The sequence below is a fragment of the Ceratotherium simum genome, chromosome 11 (genome assembly GCF_057802395.1).
Source record: "Ceratotherium simum simum isolate JZ-2026a chromosome 11, ASM5780239v1, whole genome shotgun sequence".
Lineage (NCBI taxonomy): Eukaryota > Metazoa > Chordata > Mammalia > Perissodactyla > Rhinocerotidae > Ceratotherium > Ceratotherium simum.
Genome location: NC_141910.1, coordinates 13,403,732 through 13,431,425, shown reverse-complemented (window position 1 = coordinate 13,431,425; position 27,694 = coordinate 13,403,732). Strand labels below are relative to the sequence as shown.

Sequence of the window (27,694 nt, the reverse complement as noted above, 5' to 3'; positions counted from 1 at the left end):
GTGACACACAGTGTAAGCCTAAATACCTGTTCTTTTTTCTGATTTTTACATATTTCAAGAGCTGAGTAATCAGTGGGGCAACCCCATTTTGTAAAACGGGGAAGTCGAGGCCAGACCATAATGGACATCTTGGTCTCCCCCAGGCCAAAGTCGGATTGGTTGGCCAGAGCCTCCTCAAGAGGTGGCCAAGACGCTGAGGGACTGGACAACGCTTGCTGCTCCTGCTGTCCTTGTACTGGGGTTGCCCTTAAAGATGGCCTCTCCCTGCTGAGCTAGAAATGACAACCCCTGCGTTTTGTCTGCATGCAGACAGTGAACGGTAGTGAGCTGTGGCAGGGGCAGTAACCTGCACGGCCTTCCTCCAGCGACGTCGACAATCCTGAGACAAGTCTTCCTGACGCGTCATTCATGCCGTCAACGCCATTCGGGTCATCCGTCTCCTCCTGCCTCACTGTGCTTTAGCTGTGGAAAGGCTTGGTGACACAGGCCAACAAATATGGCCACCTACCATTTACTTCCCTGAAGCAGAGATTCCAGTTTCACCATCTTTTATTGATACAAAGTCATAGATTTTCCGATGCCCATGAGTCCTTTTAAATACATACACTGACATACATTCGGCACAGGGCATCTGTAGGTGACGTGGAGCAAAGTGCTGGGATGGTGATGCCTGGGGGGCAGAGAAGTGGGGCCAGGGAAGGCCCCCTGGGGGCTGGAGGTACAGGCACCACTTCAGAAACAAAACCAAAAAATGCTCTCCACCCTTCTGCCTGATGTGCTTGGGGTGGGGGGAGCTACCCTCTGCAATGAGCTCAGCCTCATTGCAGCCTGGCTGTGCAGGGAAGGCAGGGCCTGGGGGCCACTTGAGGTCCCCACCAGTGATGCCCACTAGAGCCAAGCCTACTGGTGCCAGCCACAAGGCAAGCCTAGGTCACCTCAGGCCTCTGCAGCCCAAAGCAAGACCCCTGCCAGGGCAGAGCTGAGGCTGGGGAGCCCAAGGCCAAGCCTCCCTGGGGCCATGCCCTCGGTGGCAGGGGAGGCTTGGACTCACAGTGGGGAAGCCTGCCTGATTGTCAGGGCAGTCTTGGGACTAGCCAGGGTCCCAAGGGGTTGGGGAAGGACTAGGAGCTGGTTGCCATGGTCAGCCCTGGTCTTTGATCTTCACACAGTCCTAAACCTTATCCTCAGGCAAGGGCTGCAGATGAACACACTTGTCCAGCAATAAATACATAGACACGATACACAGCAATATATACAGAAATGCAGGCCTGGGACAAGGCTGGGTGAGAAGGCATGGCCAGCAGGAGTAAAGAGAGACGTGCCAGGACCCTGGGGGAGGGAAGTTACACTCATCAGGGCCTGACAGGCTGGGAAGGATCCCATCAGTTCTGAGTCAACTCCTCTGGGCACTTGGGCCCTGTATCCACTCACTGTCTCTCCGTTTTCACCCCAAGTCCATCAGGAACTGGGTCTTTGGCACCAATAGTCACTCAGGGAAGGTCTTCTACTTCGCGCCTTAGAGGGACTGGGCCCTGGGCAGCTCTGCACCTGTGGCCCAGAGGACTAGAGACCAGGACCAGGGGGACAGGCAGGAGGGAGCCAAAGGCAAAGGAGGGAGCCAAACCTTGGAGCAGCAGGCCTTGGGAAGGAGGCAGCGTTTTTTTTCCCTTGAAGCAGTTCCTGAGGGGTTGGCTAAAACTCCACTCTCATGGGACTAGGAAAACGAGCTGCCTTGCTCCTTAGGTGGTCTCTCCTGGCCAGTGAAAGACTGTGGTTCTGGGCAGCCCGCTCCCTCTCCCTCAGAGATCCAGATTCATACGGCATCTCCTTTGTTCCCTGCCAGTGCTGTGGAGAGGCAGCCCAAATAAAGCATGATGAAGCACTCAAGCCAAATGTGCCAAGCCTCCCATGTGCTGGGGCCAGGCTGTATGGCAGGGAGAGGTGGTAGGAACACCAAATGGCCACCACCCATGGGACCTCAACACATGCCTGGGACATCTGGAGCAGGGCCTGCCTTGGTCTGCTCTCTCTCATATTCCTCTTTGCATCTTATTAGGTATGAGATATGGAGGAGGGGGCTCTCCTTTGGGTGAGAGAAGGATGAGGTCTTCCAGGGATGGCTAGGCCCTCCATCCCTGTTCCCCATTCTCAGCCCTCGCTGTATGGTTGCTAAAGTGAACAAATGGAGCATTCCAGCAAACAAAAGCTTCCCGCCCGGCAGCAGGGCTCATCCCCCTGAGGAGAGGCAAAACATAGCATCAAGTTGGTGGGGGGCTGGGAGGCCTGCAAACTTGCCGGTTCTCAGGGCATGCATGAAGGCCGGGGTGTACCAGTCTGCCAGCCCCAGGGGCAGGTGTGCAATGGGACACACTGCAACACATCGTTCCCACCGGCAGGGGCTTGGGCCTGTGCAGCACTCACTCACACACTCAGCTGGAACATACAGGTTGGGGGACTGGGTGGGTTTCCTGGAAACAGCCACACTCATGAAAGGCAAACTTCCCACCAGCAGAAGAGGGGGGTCTTATTCTCTCTGCTGCCCGCAGTGCTGGTGGTGCTCAGGGCAGTTGCATAAATGAATGAATGAATGAACCTACTATCAGAATCAGCCCTGTCAGCACCACCTTTCTCCCACTCTAGCTCACTGTCCGTGCACCCTGATCTCCTTTCCCAGGACTAATGCCAGGCATTCCAGTGAGCACCCGAAGAAATTGCCCAAAGCCTGGTATTCAGGGATGGAGGCTTCCTGGAGCAGAAAAAGTCCCTCAGGAGGGCAGTCTCAGGGCAAGCAAGGACATCCCTTTGTGCTTTGTCCAGGAGACAGAGAGGGCAGCACCTCTGGTCCGGGGGTCACAGGGCACAGGGGCTATAGAGGGTGCAGTTGGCAAGGCAGGACAGACACACTCAGGGCAGCCAGGCCCCGAGTGGGCCTCCACCTCCCTTCCAGACCCCTGGAGGACAGAGAAAAGTTGTGCTTCTCCTTCCCGTGACTCCTGGGGACAGGGCTGGGGAGGTAGGAGCCGATGGAGCCAGCTGCTCAGGGTCGGGGGGGTGGGGGGGCGGTGTGGTAGGGGATGCCACTTCACCAAGGCTTTGTGCAGGACTAGACAGGGAGTTGCCAACATGACACCCTTGATATTTGGGGTCTTCAAAGGGCAGGGCTAGAACAAGCCACAGGAGGAAAAGTCATCACCAATGACAAGAGCTAGGACAGAGCTGGTATGGAAGCAGGGAGCTGGGTGCACTGCTGAGTCTGTGGGGCCCCAGCTCTAGAGGACTCGCAGGGTAACCCAGGGCTGGTCCTGATGTCCAAGCCAGGCTGTGGCAAAAAGCTGGATCCTTGGAAAGGACTGAGAAACTAGAGGACCCCAGGACCAGCAGCCTAACGGTTAGGGCTGAGAGCTGGTCATGTACAGGAGACAAGGAAACCCTAAGATGGATCTAGTTTAATGTTTCAAAGAACTTTCCCAATGAAGGTTGGCAGGACCCATGGCCTCGGTGCCACTGTGAGAGTTCTGAGAGGACGGACTGGGGAGACCTGAGTCTTGGGAGCCTTAGTGCTGGGACCTGGTCCTTTGGGAACCGGGCAAGGGTTGGTGAAAACCTCCACTTGTGTTCTGTGGCTACTAAGCCAAGTGGCTCTGGCTCAGGCCCGGCACTGCCCACAGGCAGAAGACTCCCACCAGAGCCCTCAGAGAGCCAGCAGAGGGCTGCTGAGGAGGGAGGACAAGGACATCTTCCTCGTCCTTGGCCCCACAGGTCTGGCTCCCTACCAAGGGCACATCTTCAAGCAAGTTAGCCAGACAAGGAAGCAAACAAAACTGCCCTCCTCCCAGCCTCCTCCAGGCCCTAGCACAGAGGCAGCCCAGTGGGTCCCTCCCACACAGCCTAGGGGACCCAAAGGCCATCAGAGTCCTGCCTGAGCACCTGGATTAGAAGGACATTCCTTGAGGCAGGAACTGCTTCTCCCTGCTGACAGGGTTTCCCAGGACTAGGCCCCGCCTCCTCCAGAGGCTTGAGACTGTTGGTGGGCATACAGACATGCACCTTTCAGCTCTGAATTAGCTCTGGTGTGTAGTGGGGTATGTGGTGTCTGGGAGGAGGGGTCTTGTCTTTTCTACAGCAATAAAACCTCTCAAGTTTTCTCTACCTGGCAATTTCTCCTCTTGGGAGGGGTGGTCTCAGTGTCCTGGGGAGAAGTTCTGGGTGAATGTTTTGCCCTTCCAAGCCCACTCCCACCACCTCACTGCACACCCGCCCCTCACTTTTGGCTGGCCACATTCCCAGACCCCTAGGCCTATCTGTGTTATCCCTGGAGAAAGTGGACCCAGAGCCCAGGCAAGCTGTCGGAAGGGGGTGCCCCCAGAGGGCTGGGACAGGCCAGGCGGAGGAGAAGAGCCCTCCTTGCCTTGTGGAGCCCCCTCTGGCCTGGGGCCTAGCAGATGCTCCTGACCGGGAGGCAGGGCCTCAGGAAGGGGAGGGCTGCCCAGCAGCCTGAGCAGCCAAGGAGCAACTGGGTAGTTATTGCAGATCCTCCGGGCGGTGACACCAGGTGCTGGTAGTGACTCAGCTCCTCACTGGCTGTGCCCAGAAGGCTGCTTCAGCTGGGGGTGGAGTGGGGGTAGGAGGGCAACTTCTGTCCAAGCCCCTGCCCTGCAGAGGCAGTGCCCAGGGCCAGGCCTGTTGCTCCACTGTCCCAGGAGGAGGACAGGAAGCTGTCAACCCCTCCCTGGGAGCCAGGGATAACACCAGGCCTCTGAAGGTCAAGTCCAAATCAGGGTCCCTCTGGAGGTCCAAAGAGTGCCCTGGTGTGGGGCTGGCAGGGGCCCTGCCGCCCCCTACCCGGGTTAGCAGCCGCCTTCCACTTTGATGTGCAGGATCTTAGAGAAGCCGGGCCTCCGGCGCAGGGCCTGCAGACCAAACCCTGGGTTAGTTTCCCTCAGGGCCAGACAGATGAGGCCCTCCCGTCACACACCCAGGTTACCAGCCCCAGCCTAGGGATGCCACTTGGGATCTTGGGTGGCCTCAGAGTCAACTCCTCACCTGGAGTTTTGTCACCATGTCCTCAAACAGCTTCTGGGCCTCAGGACTGCTGGGCTCTTTGAAATAATCGGCAATCCCAATCTGGACCACAATGGACTTGAGGTTTCGGCAAATGCCTGGGAAAAGGTGGGTAAGATGGAGGCCTGTGTTTGGCCTGGGCAATGGAGCTGCCTCCTCTCCTCTCACTAATTGATGAAATCAGAAACCTACTGAGAGACAATCCTGTGCCAGCCACTGAGAACATAAAGAGGAGAGCAGACCCATGGCACCCAGGGGCTCACACCAGACAAGGGGAGAGGTGGAGGATGAGGTCCAAGAGCAGAGGCTGCAGGGGCTCTGGGAGGATGAGTGGGCAACAGCCAATTGTGCAGCACTCTAGGAACATCTCTGGCAGAGGGGACAGTCGTGTTATGGCCTAGGCATTTGGAAATAAATTACAAGGACAGAGTGGCCGAGGTGAGGCTGATGGGTCTCGTCTGGAGTGTGAGGAGGGCAGACAGGGAGCAAACGAGTTGGAAGCAGAGGCTTAAGCGACTGGATGTTGCCATGAAGTCAGCGGACAAGGAGCAACAAAGTCAGGAGGCTGAGAGGGCCCTGGAGATCTTGATTTTGGAGGCTGAGCAATTAGTTCTGGTGGTCAGTCCAGGGTGGGACCATGAGGCTGAAGGGGAGGGAAGAAGAAGATCCTGGAAATAATAATAAGGTCAAGGAACCTTCAGTGCTCAGGACATAGGGTCTTGCCAGGGGCCAAACAGTCCTGGATGATGGTTTCACTTGGCATGAGCAGCCCAAGCTGGGTACCTGTGTCCTCAGTGGAGGAGGAGGAATGACTGGGAGTGGAGTGGGTAGCTGGGGGTGGGGGTGGGGCGGGGGCAGAGGAGACATGATTTGGAGTCTACACCAGGAAGAGGGGAGTCTTCATCCTAAGAACTGTCCTAGGGGGGCTCACACACTATTTCATTTAATCTTCCTACCCTAGAAAGCCAGCCTAGAAAATGGGGATACACAACTCAGAGAAGTATAGTAACTTGCCCAAAGTCACACAGCTAATAAGCAGTCGAGCCAGAATTGAGACCCAGGTCAGTCCAGCTCCAGAACCCATGCTCTTAACCCGTCTGTTCTCCCTCTGCCCTTGGCTGGAGGCTCACGTAGGGGCAGATGGTGTTTGTTCCACAGCTCATGTCTCCAACGTGGGCAGAGCACAGGGCAATAAATGTCTGTTGAACAGAATCATTTGGACCAGATGTGGCCTTGAATGCCACATTGGCCTCAGAAGGCACTGGTGGCAAAGCCAGGACTAGAACCCTGGTCAGTCTGACCCCAGTGCTGGTGCTTGCTGACTAGGAGCGACAGGACGCTGGTTATGCTCCTTGCTGACAAGGCATGGTAAGAGGTGACAGTTGTACACCACCCCTCATTCCCCACCGCTCACTGTTGAAATGCAGCAGGGCCTTGGGGGTGACGGGGGTGGCTGTGAGCACCAGCATCTCCAGTCCCTTCAGACCTTCCCGGCAGACCTCAGCCGCCACCTCCTGGGTGATCTCCGACACGTGGTCCAGCTCCAGGACCTGCAGCCGCATGCAGTTTCTCGCTAGGCAGAGGGAGGAAGAGGGGAGGTCCTGCTGACAAACTCCCAGGTCACCTCCTGCCCAGTGCCCTGGTGCTCCTGCCACCACCCAGGCTGCAGCCCGAGCCCCTCTGGGATTTCAGTGTTGCACCCATGTCTGCTTCCCACCAACCCCTACTCCAGTCACCCCAGAGGAGAGACTTACCAAGTGATGCCAGGCCCTGCACCCCACAGCCGGCGCCCCCAACCCCCAGGGCCCGGAGGTGGGGCCAACAGCGACCGATCATCTGTAGGCAGCGGTTACTGAAACGCATGGGCTGCTGGCTGGAGAATGGGGTGAAGGGAGGGCCGTCAGGGACGCCTCTGGTTGCATGACACCTCAAGTCTTCTCCTCCTTCAGACCCCTTCCCAGGCAAGGGCCCCACCAACTACCCAGCTGCTCAAGTCAGAAACCTGGGATCATCCTCAACTCCTCCTCCCTCACCGCCTGCCAAGACCTGCAGGTTCTGATTCCTAAATAACTCTTCAACCTGTAGTTCAGACCACCACCAATACTCATCTAGATTATAACTAATCTCCCTGCCAAGTCATTCTCCACACTGACAGTGAGCCATTCATCCCTACATTCTCTCACTCAGTCATTCAACAAATGGTTCTCAAGTGTCTACTACAGCCAAGAACAACTGAGCTAGGCCCTGGGGATACAGTGGTGACTATATAGACATGGTCCCCACTCTCAAGGAGTGGACAGTCATGGGGGAGGGGGACACAGAACATTACCAGTCTGATCTAATCCTGTTTTTAAGATCTAAAATTCCCTAATGGCTTCCCAGCACTTTCTAGATAAAAAGCAAAAATCTGGGGCTGGCCCCGTGGCTTAGCGGTTAAGTGCTTGCGCTCCACTACTGGCGGCCCGGGTTCGGATCCCAGGCGCGCACCGACGTACCGCTTCTCCGGCCATGCTGAGGCCACGTCCCACATACAGCAACTAGAAGGATGTGCAACTGTGACATACAACTATCTACTGGGGCTTTGGGGAAAAAAGGAGGAGGATTGGCAATAGATGTTAGCTCAGAGGCGGTCTTCCTCAGCAAAAAAAAAAAAAGAGGAGGATTAGCACGGATGTTAGCTCAGGGCTGATCTTCCTCACAAAAAAAAAAAAAAAAGCAAAAATCTAAACCCCTTAGGCAAGGCCCTTCCTGACCTTGACCCAACTTTCCTTTGCACACTCATTGCTTGGCCCTGCCCACCACTCACAGCAAACTTGCTGTCTCCCTGAACACTTCATTTCTCCACAAGCGCCCAGGCAGCAGACATCTCTCAGGCGTCTGCCATGCACTTGGTACCAGGGATACGGAAACGGACTTTCACAGCCTCTGCCCTGAGAACCGTGAGTCTAGTGTAGACCGAAATGTAGAGAAATTATTGCAAAATGCACTACAGCAGGGGTCAAGACAAAGTGCAATTGGAATCGGGGCAGGGGAGCGGTGGCCAATTCTACCCGGGTGTTAGTGAAGGGACACTGGACGACCTGGGAGGAGCTGTCACGTGGAGAGAGGGTTTGGAGGGCAAGGTACAGAGAGCGACAAATGCTGGTATGTTTGAGGAACTCCAAGTAGAGCAATGAAGGATCTCACACCCTGGGTTCTCCAACAACCAGCTCTTTTGTGTGTTATACGCTGACCTCCCTGAACCGCCTTTCATATGCCAAACAAGCCCGGCTATTTCTAGCTAGTGTTTACTGAACACTTATGTGGGCCCTGCAGGTTTTCTGTATACATCTCATCTGAGCCAGCAACAGTCCTAGTAAAGTCAACAGATCCCTAGTATCACCTTCACTTTGCAGGTTGAGAAAGGCATGATTGGGTTGCCCAAAGTCACACTGCTTGTCAGCCAGGACATGACCCCAGGGCTGATTTTAGAGCCCTGCTCTTAATGTCTAAATACACAGACTGATGAATGTGAATCTGTCCTCCAACCAGCTTGTGCAATGAGCCCAGATCTGCCCAGTCTTCAGGCCCAGACCCAGCCCAACCCCATCCCCTCCTCACCCCTGCCAGGGCTCACCAGGGGTGAAGTGGCGCGACCTGGAGGGAGACAATCTCTCTGCAGCCTGCGCCCAGGGCCCAAATGACCTCGTGGCCCACAGGGTCTGTGGCACTCCTGTTGAAAAGACAAAGCTGGGGCTGCTCACCCTGGTGGCCTCTACTCCCTTCTCCGGGCCACAGAGCTCTTGGGTTCCTTTGTCTGAGAGCCCTGGGGGAAGGGTATGCAGAGCCCAGGGATCCTTGGGGCCTGAGGCCAAAAGGGTATGGGCCTTCGTCAGGTGGCGTGGACCCACCTGTAGGTGACGGCCTGCAGGGCACGGCAGTAGCAGCTGGCCAGCCAGAGTGAGCGGTCGGTGAGGATGTTGGGACAGTGAGAGATGCGCAGGATCAGCAGGTTGCCCCCCGCCGCCTTCAACAGGGACTCCAGCCCTGCTTCCAGGCAGCCCCTGGGGATGGCCAAGAAGTCATGGAGCTGCTTGTGGCCACCTCCTCCTCTGAGAAGCATCACCACATAATTCTGGGTCTGCGGCCCAGGAGCACCCAACCACCCGCCTACCACGGCCTCACCGGGTGCTCCGGGCATACTCCTCCTTGCTCTCCTTCTTGCCCCGCTGCCGGGGCTTCAGGTTCTGAAGTGTCAGCGAGTGGGCCTGGGTGCACCACTGAGCCAGCATTGCCAGGAACTGCAGGGAGAGAGGGGTTACCTGGGATGAAGGGCTCTGAGATTGGCTGGCTGGAGGTGGACCAGCCTCAGGATAGGAAGCCCCAAGAGAGCATTTCGGGGAGCCAGGCTGGAGCTGGGTTCTCAGCAGGGGTGAGTGGGAGGGCAGGGACAGGCACCTTGGAACAGACGCGGGCATTCTCCAGCAACACTCGGGTCCAGACGGCGGGGTGGCGGGCCACGAAGCGCCAGTCCCGGCAGACCTCGGCGGCATGCAGCAGCGTGCGCGTGTCCAGGTAGGTGAAGATGCAGAACAGGGCGGCTCGCATCTTGAGGATCTCCGGGCTGATGACCTCGTTGGAGCGTGAGGGGCTGCCCCTCTCAGCTCGCCGACCCCGCCCACTGCCTCCCTCAGGGCGGGCTGCACAATACCAGAGGGTCAAAGGTGAGTGTGGAGGGTGCGATGTGGAATGCGTGGGGATGCAAGTGGGGAGCTGCGGTAGAGTAGGAGCTGCAGGAGACCCAAGCTAGGGGACCAGCAACTTGGGAGAAGGACAAGGGGCCTCTGCTTCCCCCTCCTCTGCATCACCCCCATCCCTAACCTTGCAAATTAGAAAAAGGTATCCTTTCCTCAAGTAAACTTTCTTTTTAAGATCATATATCATCACATAGCCCAAACTCATGCCCTACATGAGGCAACTGAGTCAAGTTTGGAGAAGGAAACGGTTTGGAGGACCAGGGTATGGATGGACAGAAAGTGGGCCTCTGTGAACAGAAGGCAGGCAAGAGGCTGCCCAGAGCAGCCACATGGGGTGCCGCCAATACCCTGACCCAAACCTTCTAACCTCTTGACCCTGACCCACCCACATATGCACCTGGCCTTGCGTGTATACGGGAGGGGGCTCTCCCCAATGCTCCAGGGACATCGGAGCCCGGAGTCAACACTCAGCTACTCTCCTGTAAATGTCAATGAGCCTACCATGCGAACAGATCCCCTTAGATGTGGCATCCTTGTGCAATACCCAACCTGAGCAGCTCAGGCGTGCAGGGCGCTGTGTAGGAGGGAGTCTGTCGTTCTCATTGTGGGAAAGTCTGGGGCAAGGGGAAAAGAGGTACAGGAGCCCGGGAGATTTACCGCCTCGACCCTGTGTCCCCTGAGAGGGCCCAGCACCACGGAAAGACTGGCTCCCTGCCCACCCTCCCAGGACTCACTTGAGAGCCGGCAGCTGCTCAACGGCCCAGCCATTGCAGGCCCAGGACGGGGGACATCCGAGGGGCCCTCAGCCTCTGACTCAGTCGTTCGGGAGCCCACGTCCGAGATGTCCCCCTCCTCCCCCTCCGTGCTGTGTCGACGGGGTCTGCGCTGCCAATTCTGGATGGCCTGGCGCCGCAGGCCTGAGCTGCGAGGGAGCTGGGCCCTCTCTGAGCCGCCGTTGGCAGCCTGGGCCCGTGTGCCCAAGCCCCCAGGGCCGCTGTCCTCAGGGGTCCCCTCTTCTGGCCGGGGCAGCTCCAGACTGTCACTGTCATAGCAGCCTGAGCTCTGGGAGGCAGCTGGGACGCGGCTGGAGGCCCTGAGGTGGGGTGGATCAGATGGTGAGGAGTGAGGGGCACCAGGCCTGCTCAGACCCCCCATCCCACCCGCACCACCAGCCAAGGGCAACCCACCCACCTTACTTTCCAATAGACCCCTCTGAGTGTGAAGAGGCAGAGAGAAGTGACCCAAGGAGGATGGGGGGAGGAGGAGGAGCCAAGCCCCTAGACAGGCCAGCCATCCAGTGGGCCAGTGGATCTTTCCAGAGTGAGAGTGGGCTGCGTGGGGTGGGCTGGGCCCGAGGCTTACCCTGTGCTGGGAGAGGAACCATGCCGTGACACCGCGTACGTACTAGGCATGGCTGGGCCCGCGTGGTGTTCTCGCTGTGGGCCCCCCAAGCGGGAGGGAAAGGGAGGGGGGCAGAGGAGGCAAGAGGATGGGAAGGAGCAGAGAAACAGGGCACAAGATGGAGAAGAGAGAAGAAGAAAAAAGTTGGGAAAGATGGACAAATAGACAGACAGATAGCCAGAGAGGCAGGCTCACCAGCCCCCTCCCCATACCCACCCAGCACCCCAGGCCCCGGCTTGTGGCTCCTGGGCTGTCATTTGCAGGGTGGGCAGAGAAGGGCCCCTGAGGACTGGGGCCACTGGACCACACCTCGCTACAGCCTCAGGGGCTGGCACTTCTGCCTAACCAGAGGGGATCCCTGGTTCCTGGACCCCTACTACAGGCCTGGAATCTGCTCATGGGGGAAAAGCCAAAGAAGGGAAGCATGGAGCATCACAGGGGGGATGTCAGGCTGTGGGTGAGGGGACGTGGTGGGGGGCTAGGTATGCAGGTGAGGGAAGGAAGGCGGGTGAGCACTCACCATTCTGCCTGGCCCCCGGGTGCCAGGCCCAGCGCCACCTGCCCCACCTCCACGGCCCAGGCTGGCGCTAGGTGTGCTGCCACAGCTGCTGCTGATGACCTGCAGCTGCCGCTCGGCACGGTCAGCACGCTCAAGGAGCTCCTCAATGAACTGCTGCAGCCGCAGCTTGGCGCTGGCTTCCCGTGCCGCTGTCTCCTTCAGGAACTGGTCGATCTGCACCACCTCCCTGGGCCCAGAGCAGTCTCTTACCCCAGTGCCTTGGCCTGGCCGCCCACCCACCCTCTGGAGGAGACCTTGGCCAGTGGGGAGAGACATAGGCACAGCTGCCCATGGCGTCCACTCATGGTCACATGGGTACATGCAGAACAGGCCCAGGCACACTGCCTCACACAATGGCACAAAAAGAAATGCAAGCATACACTCCCAGTCACACTCACACCTCACCCACCCAGCCCTCTCCCACACAGACACCCCTGCTCTCCACGGAAATACTCATAGGCATACTCAGTCACACCCAGCCACCTCCTCCCTCCAGAAACACTCATGGGTACACACTCACAGTCACACAGCCACGTACACGTAGCCCAGTACGCAGCCTCAAACACTCATGTACACGTACTCATATCATGTTCATTCGCAGGCACACACTCACAGTCTGAGACACGCACGGTACCACCAACACACACACACACACACACTCTCTCAGAAATATTCTCCGATGCAGAAGCATACTTACAGTCACACCAAACTCCAGGATTTGCATGTACACACCGCACACTTAAGAGTCACGTGAGTATTTACTCCCAAATGCATTCACAGTTGTCATGCATCCACTCAACATTTATGGCGCATCTTCTAGGGGCCAGCACTGTTCTAGGTATTGGAGACACAGCAGTGAACAAAGCAGAGGAAAATTCCTGCCCCCATGGAGCTTATATTACTACGGGAACAGATACATAACATCCATATATTTCATAACCCCACAATTAAAGAATAGAGAAATGAGGAGAAGCCAGCAAAGAAGACTGAGAAAAAGCAAAAATAACATAGAAGGAAATCCCAGGAGAGCGTCCTGGAAGCCAAGTGAAGAAAGAGTTTCAAGGACCAGCTCTGTGAAACGCTGCTGACGGGCCAAGTAAGACGTCGGCTTAGCCTCAGCAACATGCAAGTTGCTGGTGACAGGCAGGGCAGTGGTGGAGGTGGAGACCTGATCAGAGTGGGTTCCAGAGAGAAAGTGGAGAAAGAAATTGGAGACAAGGAGCATAAACAATACTCCCCAGGAGCTGTTCTGTAAGGAGGAGAGAAGAGGCAGATGGGAAAAATGACATTATGTTTGTATGCTTTTAGGAATGACACAGTACAGAGGGAAAATCTGATGAGGGCAAAGGGAGAGGGGAGAATTTAGAGGATCTGGTGCCATAATGAGGGGCTGGCCTTGGCTAAGATAGAGAAGGAAGAGAAATAATTTTCACAGACAGGGAAACGGTCATAACGCCACGGACTCATAGTCCCAAACACACACTGTCATGACACTCTTGGCCCCACACGCACCACCATGACATGCTCGTGGCCACAGATCCCATATTACAAAGACATGGACGCATACACAGACACACTCACAGCCACACTCACGGTGGTGGCGGCAGCACAGTGACACACACGGTCACCCACTCTGCAACATTCACGGGCACACCCACCCACACGGCCCTGTGGGCCACTCACTGCTGCTTGCGGCTCAGCTCCTGTTCCTTGTGCACCAGGTCCTGCTTAAGCGAGGCCAGCAGCTCCACACTCACGTCCACCTGGCGCGAGAGCTCGGACGCGCGCTCCTCCAGCTCCTCCTTCTCGCGCCCCAGCCGCGCGCTCTCTTGCCGCGCCGTCTCCAGCTCCGCCGCCTTGCGCTCCAGCTCTGCCTGCAGCCGGCCCACCTGGCCCGCGATCTTCTGCTCCACCTCTTCGCTCAGCCGCTCCAGCCGCCGGTCCACCTCCAGCTTCTCCAGCGCACGGATCTTGAGGCGCGCCAGACCCTCCTCGTAAGCCACATCTGCGGGCGAGGGCGACGCAGGCGAGGCGGAGGCGGGCCCGGAGCAAGCGCCGGGGCCGGGCCCGGGCGGCGGCGTCGAGCACGCCGAGGAGGCCACGGACTTGCGGGCGAACAGCTCCCCCAGCGGGATCTCGATCTCGCGCAGCGCGTAGCGCGCGGCGGCAGCGGGCACAAGGCCCGGCTCAGCCAGCTCCTCGCAGGGCAGGCTGGCGGGCACCAGGTCGCTGGGGAAGTGGGCGAGGGGTGCGTGGTGGTGATGGTGGTGCAGGAGGTGTGGCGCTGCGGGCGACGGCCCGGCCGCCTGCTCCTTGCCCTGGAAGGACGTGCTCTCGAAGACCTCGCGCCGGGCGCCGGGCACGGCCAGCAGGGCGGCGGGCTCGGGCGCCAGCTGGAAGCCCGAGGCGGCGGCGGCCGCGGCCGCGGCTGCAGCGCCGTCGCAGATGCTGTTGGTCTTGGAGAGGATGTAGAGCGTCTCGTACGTGTGGCTGTACTCCAGGTGCGCGCGCAGCGACGACAGGCTCCGGAAGCGTTTGTGCTCCCCGCAGCGGGGGCAGCGGTACGGCAGGTCCAGCGAGGCCATGGCCCCGCCGCCCCCGCGGCGCCCGGGCTCCACCGCGGCCGCCCCGCCGGTCAGCCCGGCGCGCTCATGGGGGGCCGCGGGCGAGCCCCCCTTGGGGGTCAGGAAGGCTCAGGGTGCCCGCGGCCAGGAAGCTAGAAGAGAGGCAGTAAATCTTAGAAGGGTGGTATCCCTGCTCCCCCTCCCTCAACCCGGTATCCACCACCCGTGAGGAAACTGACTTGCCCAGGAAACAGGTGCCCAGAATGGAGGGGGGAGAGGACACCAATAGCCTGACCTCCCAGAGGGGGCTGGCCACTCTGGTACCTGTGCGAGGGCCTGTACATGTAAGAGAGTGAGAATGAATGAGATTTCCTTAAGGAAAAAAAAAAGGTATCTGTTTTATTTATGATAGTTCCAACCTGGACATAACCTAAGTGCCCATCACCAGTAGAATAGATAAATTGTGGTATATTCATAATGGAATTTTACCCAGCAATAAGAGAAGGAACTCCTTGTATACGCAACGATATGGATGAATCCATTCAATATTATGTTACACGAAAGAAACCAGACCAAAGAGTGCATACTGTAGGACTCCATATATAGAGAGTTCAAGAACAGACTAAATTGATGATGACAGAAGTCAGAATAGAGGTTGTCTCTGGGGGCTATCTGGACTGGGAGGGGGCAAGAGGGAACCTTATATGATGCTGAAAATGTTCTATATCTTGGTATGAGTGGTGGTTATATCGGTGTATACATATGTAAACAATCAAGCTGTACACTTAAGATTAGTGTACTATATGTACTTGGCTGTAAAATCCTTAAAAGAAGATGCTATTTCCATATCATTCAAACCACATCTATCAGACAGGCTGGACTACTGGTACCATGTTTCAGTGACCAAGATGTCACCTCACCTGATGATACCTATGTGTACGTCACTGTTTGTTCCTGTCCCTGCTTCTGTACCACACCCTCTCATCCCTGCCACTCCAGCCACCTAGGTCTTTTTCTCAGAATTCTTTGCTAGGTCAGTCTCCAATAAGTGCCCCTGCCCTGCTCTTTGCTCCCAGAGTCATGATATTTGTTCTCTCCAGGCCCCTTCTGGCACAAGCCACCACCCTTCCTGGCATCCCACCCCTGGTCACCCTCAACTCCCGCTGCCCATCCCCCCTCGTCTCTGGCTTCCAGTCACCACTCCCCTGCCTCGTGGGATCTCTAGTCCATTCCTCACTGCCATCCTCTCCCTAACTGCTATTTAATTGGGCTTCAACCACCCTCTGCTGTCACCGTCCTCCTCCAGGTCACAGACCATCTGCTAATTAGACAATCCAGTTGTCATCAAGGGTCTTCACCCACTTTGTCCCTTGGCCAATACTGCTGACTTCTCTGTTTTCATAGGCTGCCATGAAGCTGCCCTGTTGGGATTCTCCAACCTCCTCCTCTTGCTGCCTTCTTAATCTTCCTGTCTCCTGATGGGAGGTCTGCCTTCACCACCCTCTTTGCCTCTGTCTTCTGCCCAGGCAGTCTGGTTCACTCCCACAGGTTCACTCCCATCTTTAAACCATTGACTCTCAGCTCCACCTCTCCATCCTGACCTGCTCTTGAGTTCTGTTTGCTTTCTAGCATTTCCACATGGATGTATGGGTGGATGTCTGTTCCCTTTGCCAGCCCAGCACCCAGTCCTCCTCCTACTAACAGCACCCTGCTTTGATCTTGGGGAACCATCCTTCCCACTTTCTCAGTCCATGTGGTCTGGGGGATTGATTGTCCACCTCTGGCTCCAGGGGTAAGAATGTGAAGTAGGCCTGGCTGATCAGAGTCCCGGGAATGGGTACACATCACCCAAGTTGAGCCAATGAGTCTTTTCTCATTGAGTCAATGAGTCATTTCTCCCAGACTTTTCTAGAACTACTGGGGGAATGCATCCTCTCTGCTCAGCTTTCTAAGCTGATGGGGAGGGCCAGAGCTGCTAGGGCCATCTTTGTCTCCTTTGGGAGGAACCACCTAAGAATGAAGCCAACACAGAAAAGCAGAACTGAGATGGAGAAAGAGATTCCTCACAGACACTGTTTGAGATCCTGGTCTGTTCAATTATGTGAGCTAGTCAAGTCCCTTTTTTGCTTAAGCTAGTTGGAATTGGGTCTGTGTTACTTACACCAGGAAAAAGTCCTAACCCAGAAATTAGAATCAGAAATGGATTTTTTTTTCAAATAATAGACCCTAAGAAGGAATTAGCTGAACTAAGGGGAGGAGTAAGACAGTACCACTTCCCCCACTCCAAAGTTGGTGAACCCCGCTACACAGCAGCAAAGCAGCTAAGTAAACTCTGCCACCACCTCTGGAGCTCAGACAATGTTCCTACAAAGCTGGAACTTTAGGCGACTTGTAGAAAAATGTCAAGATGTTGGGGCGTGGCCTTTCCCAAGGCCTCAGGTCCAACAAGAAAGAGACACAGGCTGGCTGAAAGGGGCCCATCTGAAAGCAGAGTGGAAGAAAATGCTGCTTTGCCCAGAGAGGCCCTTTCTGCCTGAGGCCAGTAATGCAATATGGCTGAGAGTCAGATAATTAAGAGCCAGTTCTCTGCTTCTAGCTAAAGTCAGCTCAAGCAAAGACAGGGAGGCTGGAAACACAGAAGGAGACAAACCTGGGGCCTGACAGGCTCTTGACTCCTCAGGCCCTCCTGCTGTGCCCTCCCAGCTTGACCGAGGTTCCACTGGGATGCAGCTTGAGTGGGAAGGGGCAAATGAGCTCTGTCTCCCAACCTAGATGAGGAGTTTGCATCGCCCTGAGGCAGAGGCCCAGCTAGAGGCCACAGAACCATGGGCTTCTGCAACAGGCAGAGCACCAAGGCCTGTTGCTAAGAGACATCCCTCCCTCCTCCCCCAACACCACCACCAGGGACTCGATCCAAGAATTATAACTTTCAATGAGGTCTCTAGTTTGGTTAATAGCTCTGGGGATGACTGAATGCAAATTGACTGAAAGCCTCCGAATGATTAAGGGAATTGTATTGCCGAAAAAAACCGCAAACCTGGAAAACAAAGGCCGGGGATTACTCAGCCCCTGAAGTTCCCACCCCCTAAAAACTGCACCAATGGTAGGTGACCCCCTCAATGCCCCTTCTGTATGTGGCCACAGGGCATGAAGAACAAAGAAGGCTCTCCAAGACAGCAGAACCAGAGTGGCCCATTGGTGGCCAGGGAACCTCGTCCTTGCCCACTGGTCGAGCATGTGGACCATGCTATGGACCGGTGAGCACTGAGTGTTTTTCCTCATCTCCCCTCTTCAGCTGGGAGGGTTTTTGTGCTTTCAGCTATCGGATTTTTCCTCCATCTTTGTAGTCTGGCCATAAATTGAAAGACCATGAGGGACTGGCTCAGTACTTGACAAACAGCCCATCACCAAGATCTTGCATTGGGGCTGGGCATAGGAAGTGAGTGAGAACTGGGAACGTCTCTGTCCGGAGATGGGACAAGTATGTCTTAAGTTTTGTGAGGGATAGTTGCATTATGATAAAAAGAAAATTTTTAAAAATTATACCAGAAGGAGTATTTGTGTAGATCTTGGACAGCCGAGAGGTGGGATGTAGTGGATATGTATTGTTTTTGCTGCTCAGCTCCAGTCCCCCTTTGTAGATAGACCCCAATTTTCCAATGTAGAACCATTCCCCCCACTCTGATCCAATGTTGTTTAGGTGGGCTGACTCTACCCTCTAGCTCCAGGGGAGCGCCCGGGACCTCAGCCTGTTCATCAGGACACTGATCGTTCAGGAATGGGCCAATTCAGCAACTGCAGGACCTGTGCTCAGCTGGTCGAATGTGAACCTGGAGCTGCTTGTGGTCATTTCTGTCCTCTCTTTGGGCATGAAGAAAAAGACTCCTGATGACATCTCTTGAGCATCCAGATCCAGATGTGCCTGAAACTTTAACCCAGGACTTGCCAATTGTGTGAAGCAGCTAATTCTTTTTGTGGCTTAAATCATTTGAGTGGGTTGCCAGTCACTAGTAATGAGACTCGGCCTAACACAAAGACCCACAGTGTCAAGAAACCAACCTTGGACTTCCCCTCGCCCACTCCCCAGCATCCCTGTTTCCCTCAATGGTGCCACTGTCCCCCCAGTCACACCACACCACTGGCCATCTTGATTTCGCTCTCTCTGCTAACCATCAAGACCTGCCGATTTTTCCTCGAATGCTTTCAACCTAGCTGTCCTCTTCTCCTGCTTTGTGCTCTTCCTCACACCTGGACTGCTGCTCAGCCCTCGGTCTCACAGCTCCATTCCATCCTACATAAGGCACCAGGTTCCTCTGTCCATAGGTGACTTCTGCTCAGGCTCCTTCAGTGGCTCCCCATCGCCCGTCAACTGCAGCCCAACTCCCCAGCTTCACGCTGTCGCCTCACCACACTCCTGCCGATTCGAAAGTGAAAAATGGCCTGGCTGTTTCACTTGCATTTCTTTGATTACTACGGCTGGACATTTTTCCACACGTTTATCAGTCAGCTGTATCTCTTTGGTGCCTTGTCTGTGCACTACTTTGCACATTGTCATACTGAACATTCATATTTTCTTATTGATTTGCAAAGGCTTTTTATAATATTGATCCTTGGTCATTTATATACTACACATATTCTTCTCAAGCGTGTTAACTGGCTTTTACTTTTGTTTAAGGTCTTTACTGATATACTAAAGCTTTCAAGTTTGCTTCAGTAAAATCTTTAGGATTTCTGATTTTGTTGTTATCCTTAGGAAGTTCGTCCCTATCCAAAGATGACATAAACAGTTATATATGTTTTACTTTAGTACTTTGTGGTTTCCTTTTTTAAAAAAAAAATCCAGAACTTTTTTTTTTTTTTAATTAAGGGCTTTGGACAAATAGCCATAATACCATAAACTGACAATGACTTGGTAGCAGGTACATACTTTAGGCTGTGTGGTCTCCTTTTATACACTGGAGTTTTAATCCATCTACAAATTTTTGGTATGCATGGTGAGATAAAGATTAAAAAAACAGCTTTTTGTTATGGACATTTTCACACATATTCAAATAGAGAGAGAATATGATGATGAACTCCAATGTACCCATCACCCAGCTTCAGCAATGATCAACTCACGGCCAATTCTGTTTCATCTGTACACTGCTCCCTGCTTCCCACTTCTCCCGCCCCCACCACTGAGTAATTTTGAGCAAATCTGAGTTATCATATTATTTCATCCAAAAATACGTTAGTATGTATAAGACAGGGACTTAAATTTCTTTCTTGAAAAATAAATATTTAGTCACTGTTCTAACATCACCATCCTTTAGGTATATTCAAACCCAAAAAGTAGCCCTGAGAGGTAAATCCAAAAGGTAGTTCTCTGAAAAGACCAACAAAATAAATAGCCCTCTGGCAAATCCATTCAAAGAGAAAAAAGAAAGAAAGAAAACAAATACATAACACTATGGATGAGAAAAGGGATGTAACCACGGACACAGAGATTTTTTTTAAATTACTAAAATGCTACCAGGTACAACTCTTGGCCCAAATTTTTGAAAATCTGGATGAACTGAATGCTTTTCTAGGAAAATATAAATTATGAAAATTGACTCAAGATGAAATAGAAAATCCTGAAAAGACTAAAAACTATAGATAAAACTGAAGAAGTTGGCAAAGTGACCAGGGATATTATAAATAGAATTCAGTTCACACGCACACAGCTCTTCAGGAACAGAATTATTCTGTAATGTATGGCCAGCCTGGTGTCAGGGCACCTGTGTGGCCTGTCCATCCCAGCAAAGTGCTGGCCCCTCTTCTGGTGGGGGGCACCTTTCAGGGCCTCAGAAGTGGCTAGCCTTCTTCCACCCCACCCTATGCACTTTTGAAGCACGTTGAAACCCTGTGCACATTTGCCTGCAGAGCACCCTGCTAGAGCAGGGGACGGGGAAAGTCTGGGGGTGCAGGCCTGTGTGTGGATGTGCGAAGGAGAGGAAGGAAGGGGCTTCTGGGGTCCAGGTGGCTCTTCACCTGAGGCCAGCCAGCCCCACAGTTTCCCCCGATCTGCTGGAGCTGAGGAATGACTATGAATCATTCTTAGGGATATTTTTGCGGAGATGTACACACTTCCTCAGCATAAGCATGAAGCTTTGCCTGAATGCAGGCAAGGTGATGGAAGCAGGGGGAGGAGGGAGAGGAGGAAAAAGAAAAATTGAACTGTTATCTATTCAAATTCCATTGCAATCCTGTACTATGAGCACCACAGAACAATCAGAGATTTTCCTTTGCATTCCAGGCTCCCCAAATCAGCCACCTCTGCAGCCCTCAGACCTGCCTTTTTCAGCCTGGCCCTGCCCCCTCCCCATCCCCAGGACCTGTTATGATCCTTCCCCCATCTGAAATGCCTTTCTCAAGTCTACTTTCTTTCAAGACCAGCTCAAGGTATTCACTGGGTAGAAGGATTCTCCAAGATGAACCAATCGGATGCATTATCTTTTTTTTTTTTTTTTTTAAGGCTTTTAGCTGTGTGAGTCTCATCTCCTCAAACAAGACCAACCATCTCAAGATGTGTGTCTTCTCTAGCTCCTGTCTACTGTCACATTCTCACATGGTGACTCTGCCAGAAATGCAGATAATCTTGCATTTTCATGGCTTCCACTACCACGTGGTCACTGAGAACTCCTGCAGTGGACATTATTATTTTTATCTGCTCAGCAAGTCTTCTTCACCTTCTGGTAATAGGAGCATCTTGTCCTTTCTTTGGTGAACTGCCCCTCCCCACTCCATGTGGTTCTTTCTTTCTTTCTTTCTTTTTTTTTTTTTGCTGAGGAAGACTAGCCCTGAGCTAATATCCAAGGCCAATCTTCCTCATTTTTTGCTTGAGGAGGATTAGCCCTGAGCTAATTATCTGTGCCAATCTTCCTCTACTTTTTTATATGTTGGTCGCCACTACAACGTGGCTGATGAGTGGTGTAGGTCTGCGCCCGGGATCTGAACCTGCAAACCCAGGCCTCCGAAACAGAACCCACCGAACTTAGCCACTACACCATGGGGCCAGCCCCTCCATGTGGTTCTGACAGGGCTGCCAATCCTAGCAGGGTGGACACAGGACTCAGCCTTGGCCAATCATGGTACCCCCATCTTCTTGGCCACAATGATTGACCCCGCGATGGTCACATTCCTCAGACTCCAACAGAGTCCTTCACTGGGAATTTATATGAATGACTGAGGAGTCCTCTTGTCCCTCTGGGATCACATGCTGGGCTGACAAAGCTGTCTATGGCCTTGTGCAACCTCCACCCACCACGTGGAGAACGCTCATGACGGTGGAGACAGAAATATGGCAACACTCAGAGTGAAGCTCAGCCAAAAGCTGGAGGGAGAGTTCTCACCCCAGTTTTGAGAACCTGGGTACAGCGACGCCTAAGACCCACTCGTCCACCTTCTTCCAGTTATGTGAATTGGTACAGACCTTTTTTGCTTAAAATAGTTTGGGCTGGATTTCTGTCACTCGCGGTCAAAAGTCCTAACTAATACTCTCGCAAATCTATATTTCTAGCCTAGCATTCTCTCCTGAGCTCTATTCAAACATGAATTCATTCCAAGTACCTATACGGAGTACCTGCTCTGTGCCATGAACCACACCAGGTACTGTGCTGGGTGTGTGGAGGACACACAGACCAACAAGATCCAATCCTTGCCTTCAGGCAGCTTGTGATCTCCTGGGGCAGACTGAGGTAGTGGAGGATACACTCACGAGACAAAGCTATGCAAGAGGCTGGCACGGGATTCTACGCTTAACTTAGCGTGAGGAATTGGAGGATTTGGGAACCCCCAGAGGTGGCAGCATCTAGGCTGACTCTTGAAGAACAAAGTTGTCAGGTGAGGTGTGGCAATTATGAGGTTGGGGAAGGAGAAGAAAGGCGTTCTGAGCTGCGGAAACAGCTTGTACAAAGGCAAGGAAGTGAGAAAGAGTATGCCTCCTTCAGGGAACCAAAATGTAAGCTCCATGAAAGAAGAGATATTGTCTATCTCAGTCACTGCTATTTCCCCAACACTTACAACAGTGCCTGGCATGGGGTAGGTGCTCAGCGTTTGTGGAATGATGGAATGGCAAGGACTTAATCAGGTGTGCAATTTAGAGAATGGACTACAGAGGGCCACGGTCAGGAAGAAGGCTGTTGGAACACTGGAAGTGGAAACTGTTAGCCAAGGCAAGGAGTACAAATGGGGAGAAGGATGGATATGCGAGCACTTAAGGAAGGCAAGTGGGAAAGGCTTGGAACCATTGACAGAATCACTGTGGCAGGTACAAAAGGGAGGGGTCAAGGATCAGGCTCAGGTTTGGCTTTTGAGCATCTAGGTAGATGAGGATGAGGTTCAATAAGGAGGGAAAAGGAAGGAGGGCAGGTTTTAGAGAGAGAGATGAATCAGGGTGTAGATTCCGTGAGTCTGAGGTTCCAGTGGGCCTTGGAAGTAGAGATATTCGGTACAGAGTTTGCAATATGGAGCCGAATATACAGTTTTGGCAGCTTAAGCATAAAAACAAAAGTGGATGAGCAGGACCAGAGAGAGGGTGCAGAGAGAGGAGAGCAGGGGGAAAAGGTAGACCCTCAGAGAAGCGGAGGAGGGAGAAGAACCAAGAAGTTCCTAAGAACCAGCAGAAGAAATGGGAATTCTGGGGGGGAGCCTTAGGAAGGAGAGGATGTCAAGGACGGAAGGAGGGCAGTAGTGTAGATAACGTGTAAACAAAAGGAGTTGACAGCTCAAGTCAGAGCAGAGGTGGAAAGGGTCCACTGGTGACTGGAGAGGGCTGTTTCGATAAGCCTGGCTGATATGGGTGGAGGAGAAAATGAGATAAGGATGGGAGTAGAGACACGGCGTGGACACAAAAAGCTCAACTGTGAAGGGAAGGAGGCAGCATGGGAGAAGCCAGAAGCAGTTTTTAAGATGAGAGAGACCTGAACATACTAAATGCTTCTCAGAGACAACCTAATTCTAATCTATACCATCACTTCCGCTCGCCTGAGCCACAGATAACTCAATAACTTACACCTGAAATTTATAGCAATTCTTTTCTTAAAAGTACTTCTCAGAAGCAGCGAGTAGAGAGGGAGGGGATGAAAAGGATGATATTTTAATATAGGCGGCTCAGAGCTTAATATGGCTAATAGTGAACTCAAAATACCACAATATTCAAACCTGCTTCTCTCTCAGGTTTCCCATCCTCACCAACATCCTCATCATCTACTCAGCACTCTGGATGCAACCCCCAAGGCATCTCTGAATTCTCAAAGTCCCCTTCAGATCTTATCAGTAACTGATTTTTGTCAATACTATCTTATAAATATTTGATTCTGTCTATTTCTTGCTTTTCCTATAGCCCCTGTCCCAGACCTATTATTCCCTTCTGTCTGGACCATTGATACTATTTCGAACTGGGGTCTCTAACTCCTCCAGCTTTGAATTCTCATGTTTTCTGCAAATATAGATCCAGCCATGTCACTCTTCTTCTAAAATAAATCTCTGAAGGTAGGCCATCTTCTGAGAGGTAAAATCCACCCTGTTTTGCCTGCCCTCAAGGCTGGTAGGGATCTCACCACCACTCAGCCTCGCCAGCCCTAGCTTTTGCCTCTGCTTCCCACGTGCATCCTTAGTGAGCCCTGTGGGGCTTAGTTTACCGGGAAGTGCCATGTGCTGTCACATCCTCAAGTCTTGGCTCATGCTGGTCCCTCTTCCTGGGACTCCCTTCTCTAGTCAGTGAATTCTGCAGGCCCAGCTCAAATGCTGCCCTTTCCATGAAGCCTTCCTTGACCCCCTCCTCTAGCTCAAACCACATCACAGCATGGATCACTCCTTACCGTAGCTCTTCACATATGGTAACAGGTATCACATGCTGGATGGTCACGGACTGGTTTGCACATCAGATCTCGCCCAACATGTACACTGGAGGGCAGGGACAATGCAACTGACTCATCCTCACACACAGTAGACATCAGTATATTCTTAGAGGAATCACACTGAATAATAGATGAATTGATTGACTTCATGTAACCAAAGTGATTTCCACCACTCGTCACGGAACTGGATAAATTTGGTTAGAATTAAGTCAATCCAAGAATCACCTCGAATAACAAGTACTTCCCTGGCTCTGCTAGTCACCCACGGGGAGGTAAGAACTTGCTGAGTCTTCTCAACGCTGTCACTCTAGCAGAGCTCCAAGGCTTAGGGCGTCTCTGCTTCATTCTGTTTTACCCACTCAACAAAAAGGTGTCAAACACAAGGCCCACACCAGGCACTAGGGACACAAAGATGAATAGGACAGTCATTCCCTCAAGGTGCTTGCAGTCTAATAATCAAAACAGTGAACATTTACCTACCAACTATTCTGGTCACATGCCATGCTTCTCATTGAGTCCTCATGACAGTGATGCTAAGTAGGGAGTATCGTCTCCATTTTAGGATGAGGAAATTGAGGCTCAGAGTGGCCAAATCACTTGCCCAAGGCCAATAAGTGACTGTAACAGACTATTGCTTTGGTGGCCCCCAGTGAGCATGCCTCCCAGTATTCTTGCCTGTAGGTGGTCCCCTCCTACACGGACTCAGAGCTTGGCCACGCAACTTGCATTGGCCAATGGGACATTAGCAAGCCTGATGCAGGCAGAGGTTTGATAAGCAGTTGTACTTCAGAGCTTATCCTCTTGAAACACTTCCTCTTGGGATCCAGCTGCTATGTAAAAAACTTGGGCTAAAATATTGAATGATTAGATGCCATGTGTGGAGAGACCCTGGAGGATGAAAGGCCATCTCAATGTTCCTTTCAGCCAGTCTCTCACCTGAATGCAGCTGAGAGCTGCCAAGTGAGCCCACAGCCACAGTCACGGCCAACCCACAAAACATGAAAAATAATAAATCGCTGTTTTAAGCCCCTCAATTCTGGGGTGGTTTGTTACATACCAGTGAATAACTGAAACAGTGCCAAACTAGGATTTGAACCCAGTACTAGAGTTGACTTCAAAACCCATGGTCCATAGTAGCACTCAATAAATATTTGTTGAATGATGAATAAAGGGTGTGATAGGCTACCAGAGAGGTAGGAAAGTCCAGGGAATTCAAAGGCACGATGACAATTACCTTTCAACAACCATTATCCCCTTCTAGCTACAAATATTCCAAAAACAAAAACAAGCTAGGCATCCCTAAATCTAGAAACAAGCGTGTGGATGTTACCAACCACCTTCTCTCTGTCTCTCTCTCTGTTAAATTCAGATCAGGCAAAATTGCGAGGTTAGCAGTTTGGTGTGTTGTTTTTTTTGTGAGGAGATCGGCCCTGTGCTAACATCTGCCAGTCGTCCTCTTTTGTTTTTTTTTTTTGCTGAGGAAGACTGGCCCTGGGCTAACATCCATGCCCATCTTCCTCCACTTTATGTGGGACGCCGCCACAGCATGGCTTGCCAAACAGTGCTTCGGTGCGTGCCCAGGATCCGAACTGGTGAACCCCGGGCCGCCACAGCGGAGCGTGCGCACTTAACCGCTTGCGCCACCAGGCCAGCCCCTAGCAGTTTGGTTTTTGATGGTCATTCCCCCTGCCCCCAACTCCCCACCATGCTCCTGGCATCTCCTCTCTCGCCCACTTGGTCTTCTGGGCCCAAGAGCTCTTTCTCCCTCTTTCCATATAAAATCCACACGCAGAAAAGGAGCAGAGAAGGTGGAAATGACAGAAATGGGGGAGGAAGATTTGGATGTTAATAGATGGATTTACAGGCCAAAGAAATGAAGCTCTAAGCTCAGTGCTTTCAGGAGACATCTGCCAGCAGGTGGAGGAGGTATTCTAAGGATGGGGGAGGCACCTGGAAGTGTCCCTGTAGATGGGGAATAAAGGAATGCTCCCTCTGAATCCCCCAGGCAGGTGGGGGCTCTGGGTTGCCACACCTGGGGCTGTGGGCCCAACATGTGTACCTCCCAGAGTAGTCACGCCAGCCTGGTGAAGACCCACAGGGGTCAATGTGTCATGTTTGCTCCTGCAAACATGCACACACCTCCCAAGGTCACACACACATGGCTCCAGCACCTGGATCCCACACCCAGAAAACCACCTGGGCCCTTCGCTGCAGACTCGACCTAAGGAGAGAACAGGCCCCACTCCTACTCACAGGCAGACCACAGCAAGTGCACACAGGCACCGTGTCACACACTCACATGCAAAGCAATGCAGTGGGGCGCACACATCCAGATCACTGTGGGCATAGTCACCGGCCCAGGCACTGGGATATGAGGAGACAGAAACGTGCGTGCACAAAGATGCACACCTCCAGACCCTCCAGACCATCACACATGTACACTGGCACGCACACAGACACCCAAACCCTCCCACCCTCAGACACCCGCACAGGTGTCCAGCCAGGCCTCAATACCAAGCCCCTCCCCCACCCCTTTTCAGAAGCAGGTGGAGAGGGCTGGGGTTTGAGGGCGCTCCCCCTCCTCCCTCCTTCTGGCCCCTGCTCTCCAAGGTCCAGAGTCCCAGTGGGGGCTAGAGCCCACCCGTGCCCCCCAACCTGGCTCGGGGAGCAACTGGCGAGAGGGGGGATGGGAAGCCTGGTCTCAAATCGTTCTGATTTTAATTCCTTAAATTAACCCCTTCCTTGCCTCTAGCCTGGCCTGCCCAGAATCCCTCCCGTTCGGGCAGCCTCGCGGGCCTCCAGAGGGCTGAGGGGGAGAAGGAAGAGGAGGAGGCGGCAGCGGCTGGGGTCCTCCCCGCCTTCTCTCTCCAGGAGCGGTCCTGCAGCGCGCCCGCGACTCGCCCTTACCTCCTCCACCCCGCGGCGAGGCCAGGCCCCGCGGCCCTCGGCTGGGGGTGCAGAGGCAGCCCCCGCGTGCCCGGTCCAGATGCAGGGCCGCCTCGGGGCCTCGGATCTCGTTCCCCTCCACAGCCTCGGGTGGCCGCCGCGGCTTGCGCCCCCGCCTCCCTCTCGGGGCGGGGGCGGCCAAGCCTCCCAGCCGGTCGCAGCGGGAGGGGCACACAAACTGGGTGGGGGAAGGATGGAGGAGGAGGAGGGAGGAGGGGGCGCGCGGGCAGAGGAAAGGAAGGGAAGGGGGAGGGAGGCAGGGAGGAGGTGGGGCGGAGCCGGCCCCTCCTCCGGGGCGGGCTCTCCTGCGAGCTGGGGAGCGGCAGATGCCGCCAGAAGCGGCTGCGCCGGGACCCCGGGTTTTCCGCTGAAGGTGGCTTTGATGGGGGAGGGGTCCGCGGCGCCGCCCTAGGGGTGCAGGGACCGCTCGGGCCGCGCTCCTCCTAGGTCCCTGTCTTCCCGGCTTCTGGCACCGCCCATTGCACTCCTCCTGCCTTGGGCACCTCGGGTTATGGCCTCTGTTGCCCACCTTTAATCCGAACCTCT

The 27,694-nt window shown here is 53.9% G+C and overlaps 1 protein-coding gene across 4 annotated transcripts; it reads right to left on the bottom strand.

Annotated features, from left to right (window-relative positions):
* Nucleotides 1–531: 531 nt before the first annotated feature.
* FBXO41 (F-box protein 41) lies at nucleotides 532–27,340 on the bottom strand. 4 transcript variants are annotated; one of them, XM_087436572.1, is made up of 14 exons: nucleotides 27,110–27,340; nucleotides 13,441–14,473; nucleotides 11,719–11,944; nucleotides 11,160–11,233; nucleotides 10,532–10,890; nucleotides 9,499–9,740; nucleotides 9,226–9,341; nucleotides 8,952–9,104; nucleotides 8,678–8,773; nucleotides 6,816–6,934; nucleotides 6,476–6,634; nucleotides 6,192–6,260; nucleotides 5,044–5,159; nucleotides 532–4,910 (listed from the first exon to the last, which is right to left on the bottom strand). In XM_087436572.1, the coding sequence occupies exons 2-14, from the start codon at nucleotides 14,340–14,342 to the stop codon at nucleotides 4,848–4,850; spliced, it is 2,694 nt and encodes an 897-aa protein (XP_087292698.1). In that variant the 5' UTR covers nucleotides 14,343–14,473; nucleotides 27,110–27,340; the 3' UTR covers nucleotides 532–4,847. The 4 variants fall into 4 exon arrangements, with proteins under 4 accessions (XP_087292698.1, XP_087292700.1, XP_004435586.1 ...); XM_087436574.1 differs by lacking the exon at nucleotides 27,110–27,340 and adding an exon at nucleotides 16,972–17,175; XM_004435529.3 differs by lacking the exon at nucleotides 6,192–6,260 and having other exon boundaries at nucleotides 27,110–27,338.
* Nucleotides 27,341–27,694: the final 354 nt, after the last annotated feature.

Bases quoted from the DNA above. Each gene is read 5' to 3' on its own strand.
- FBXO41 (XM_087436572.1), bottom strand. From the start codon at position 14,342: ATGGCCTCGCTGGACCTGCCGTACCGCTGCCCCCGCTGCGGGGAGCAC. The intron at 11,234-11,718 runs GTGAGTGCTCAC...GGGGGCCCACAG, and splicing joins CCCGGGGGCCAGGCAGAATG to CGAGAACACCACGCGGGCCC. The intron at 6,635-6,815 runs GTAAGTCTCTCC...CCCTCTGCCTAG, and splicing joins GCAGGGCCTGGCATCACTTG to CGAGAAACTGCATGCGGCTG.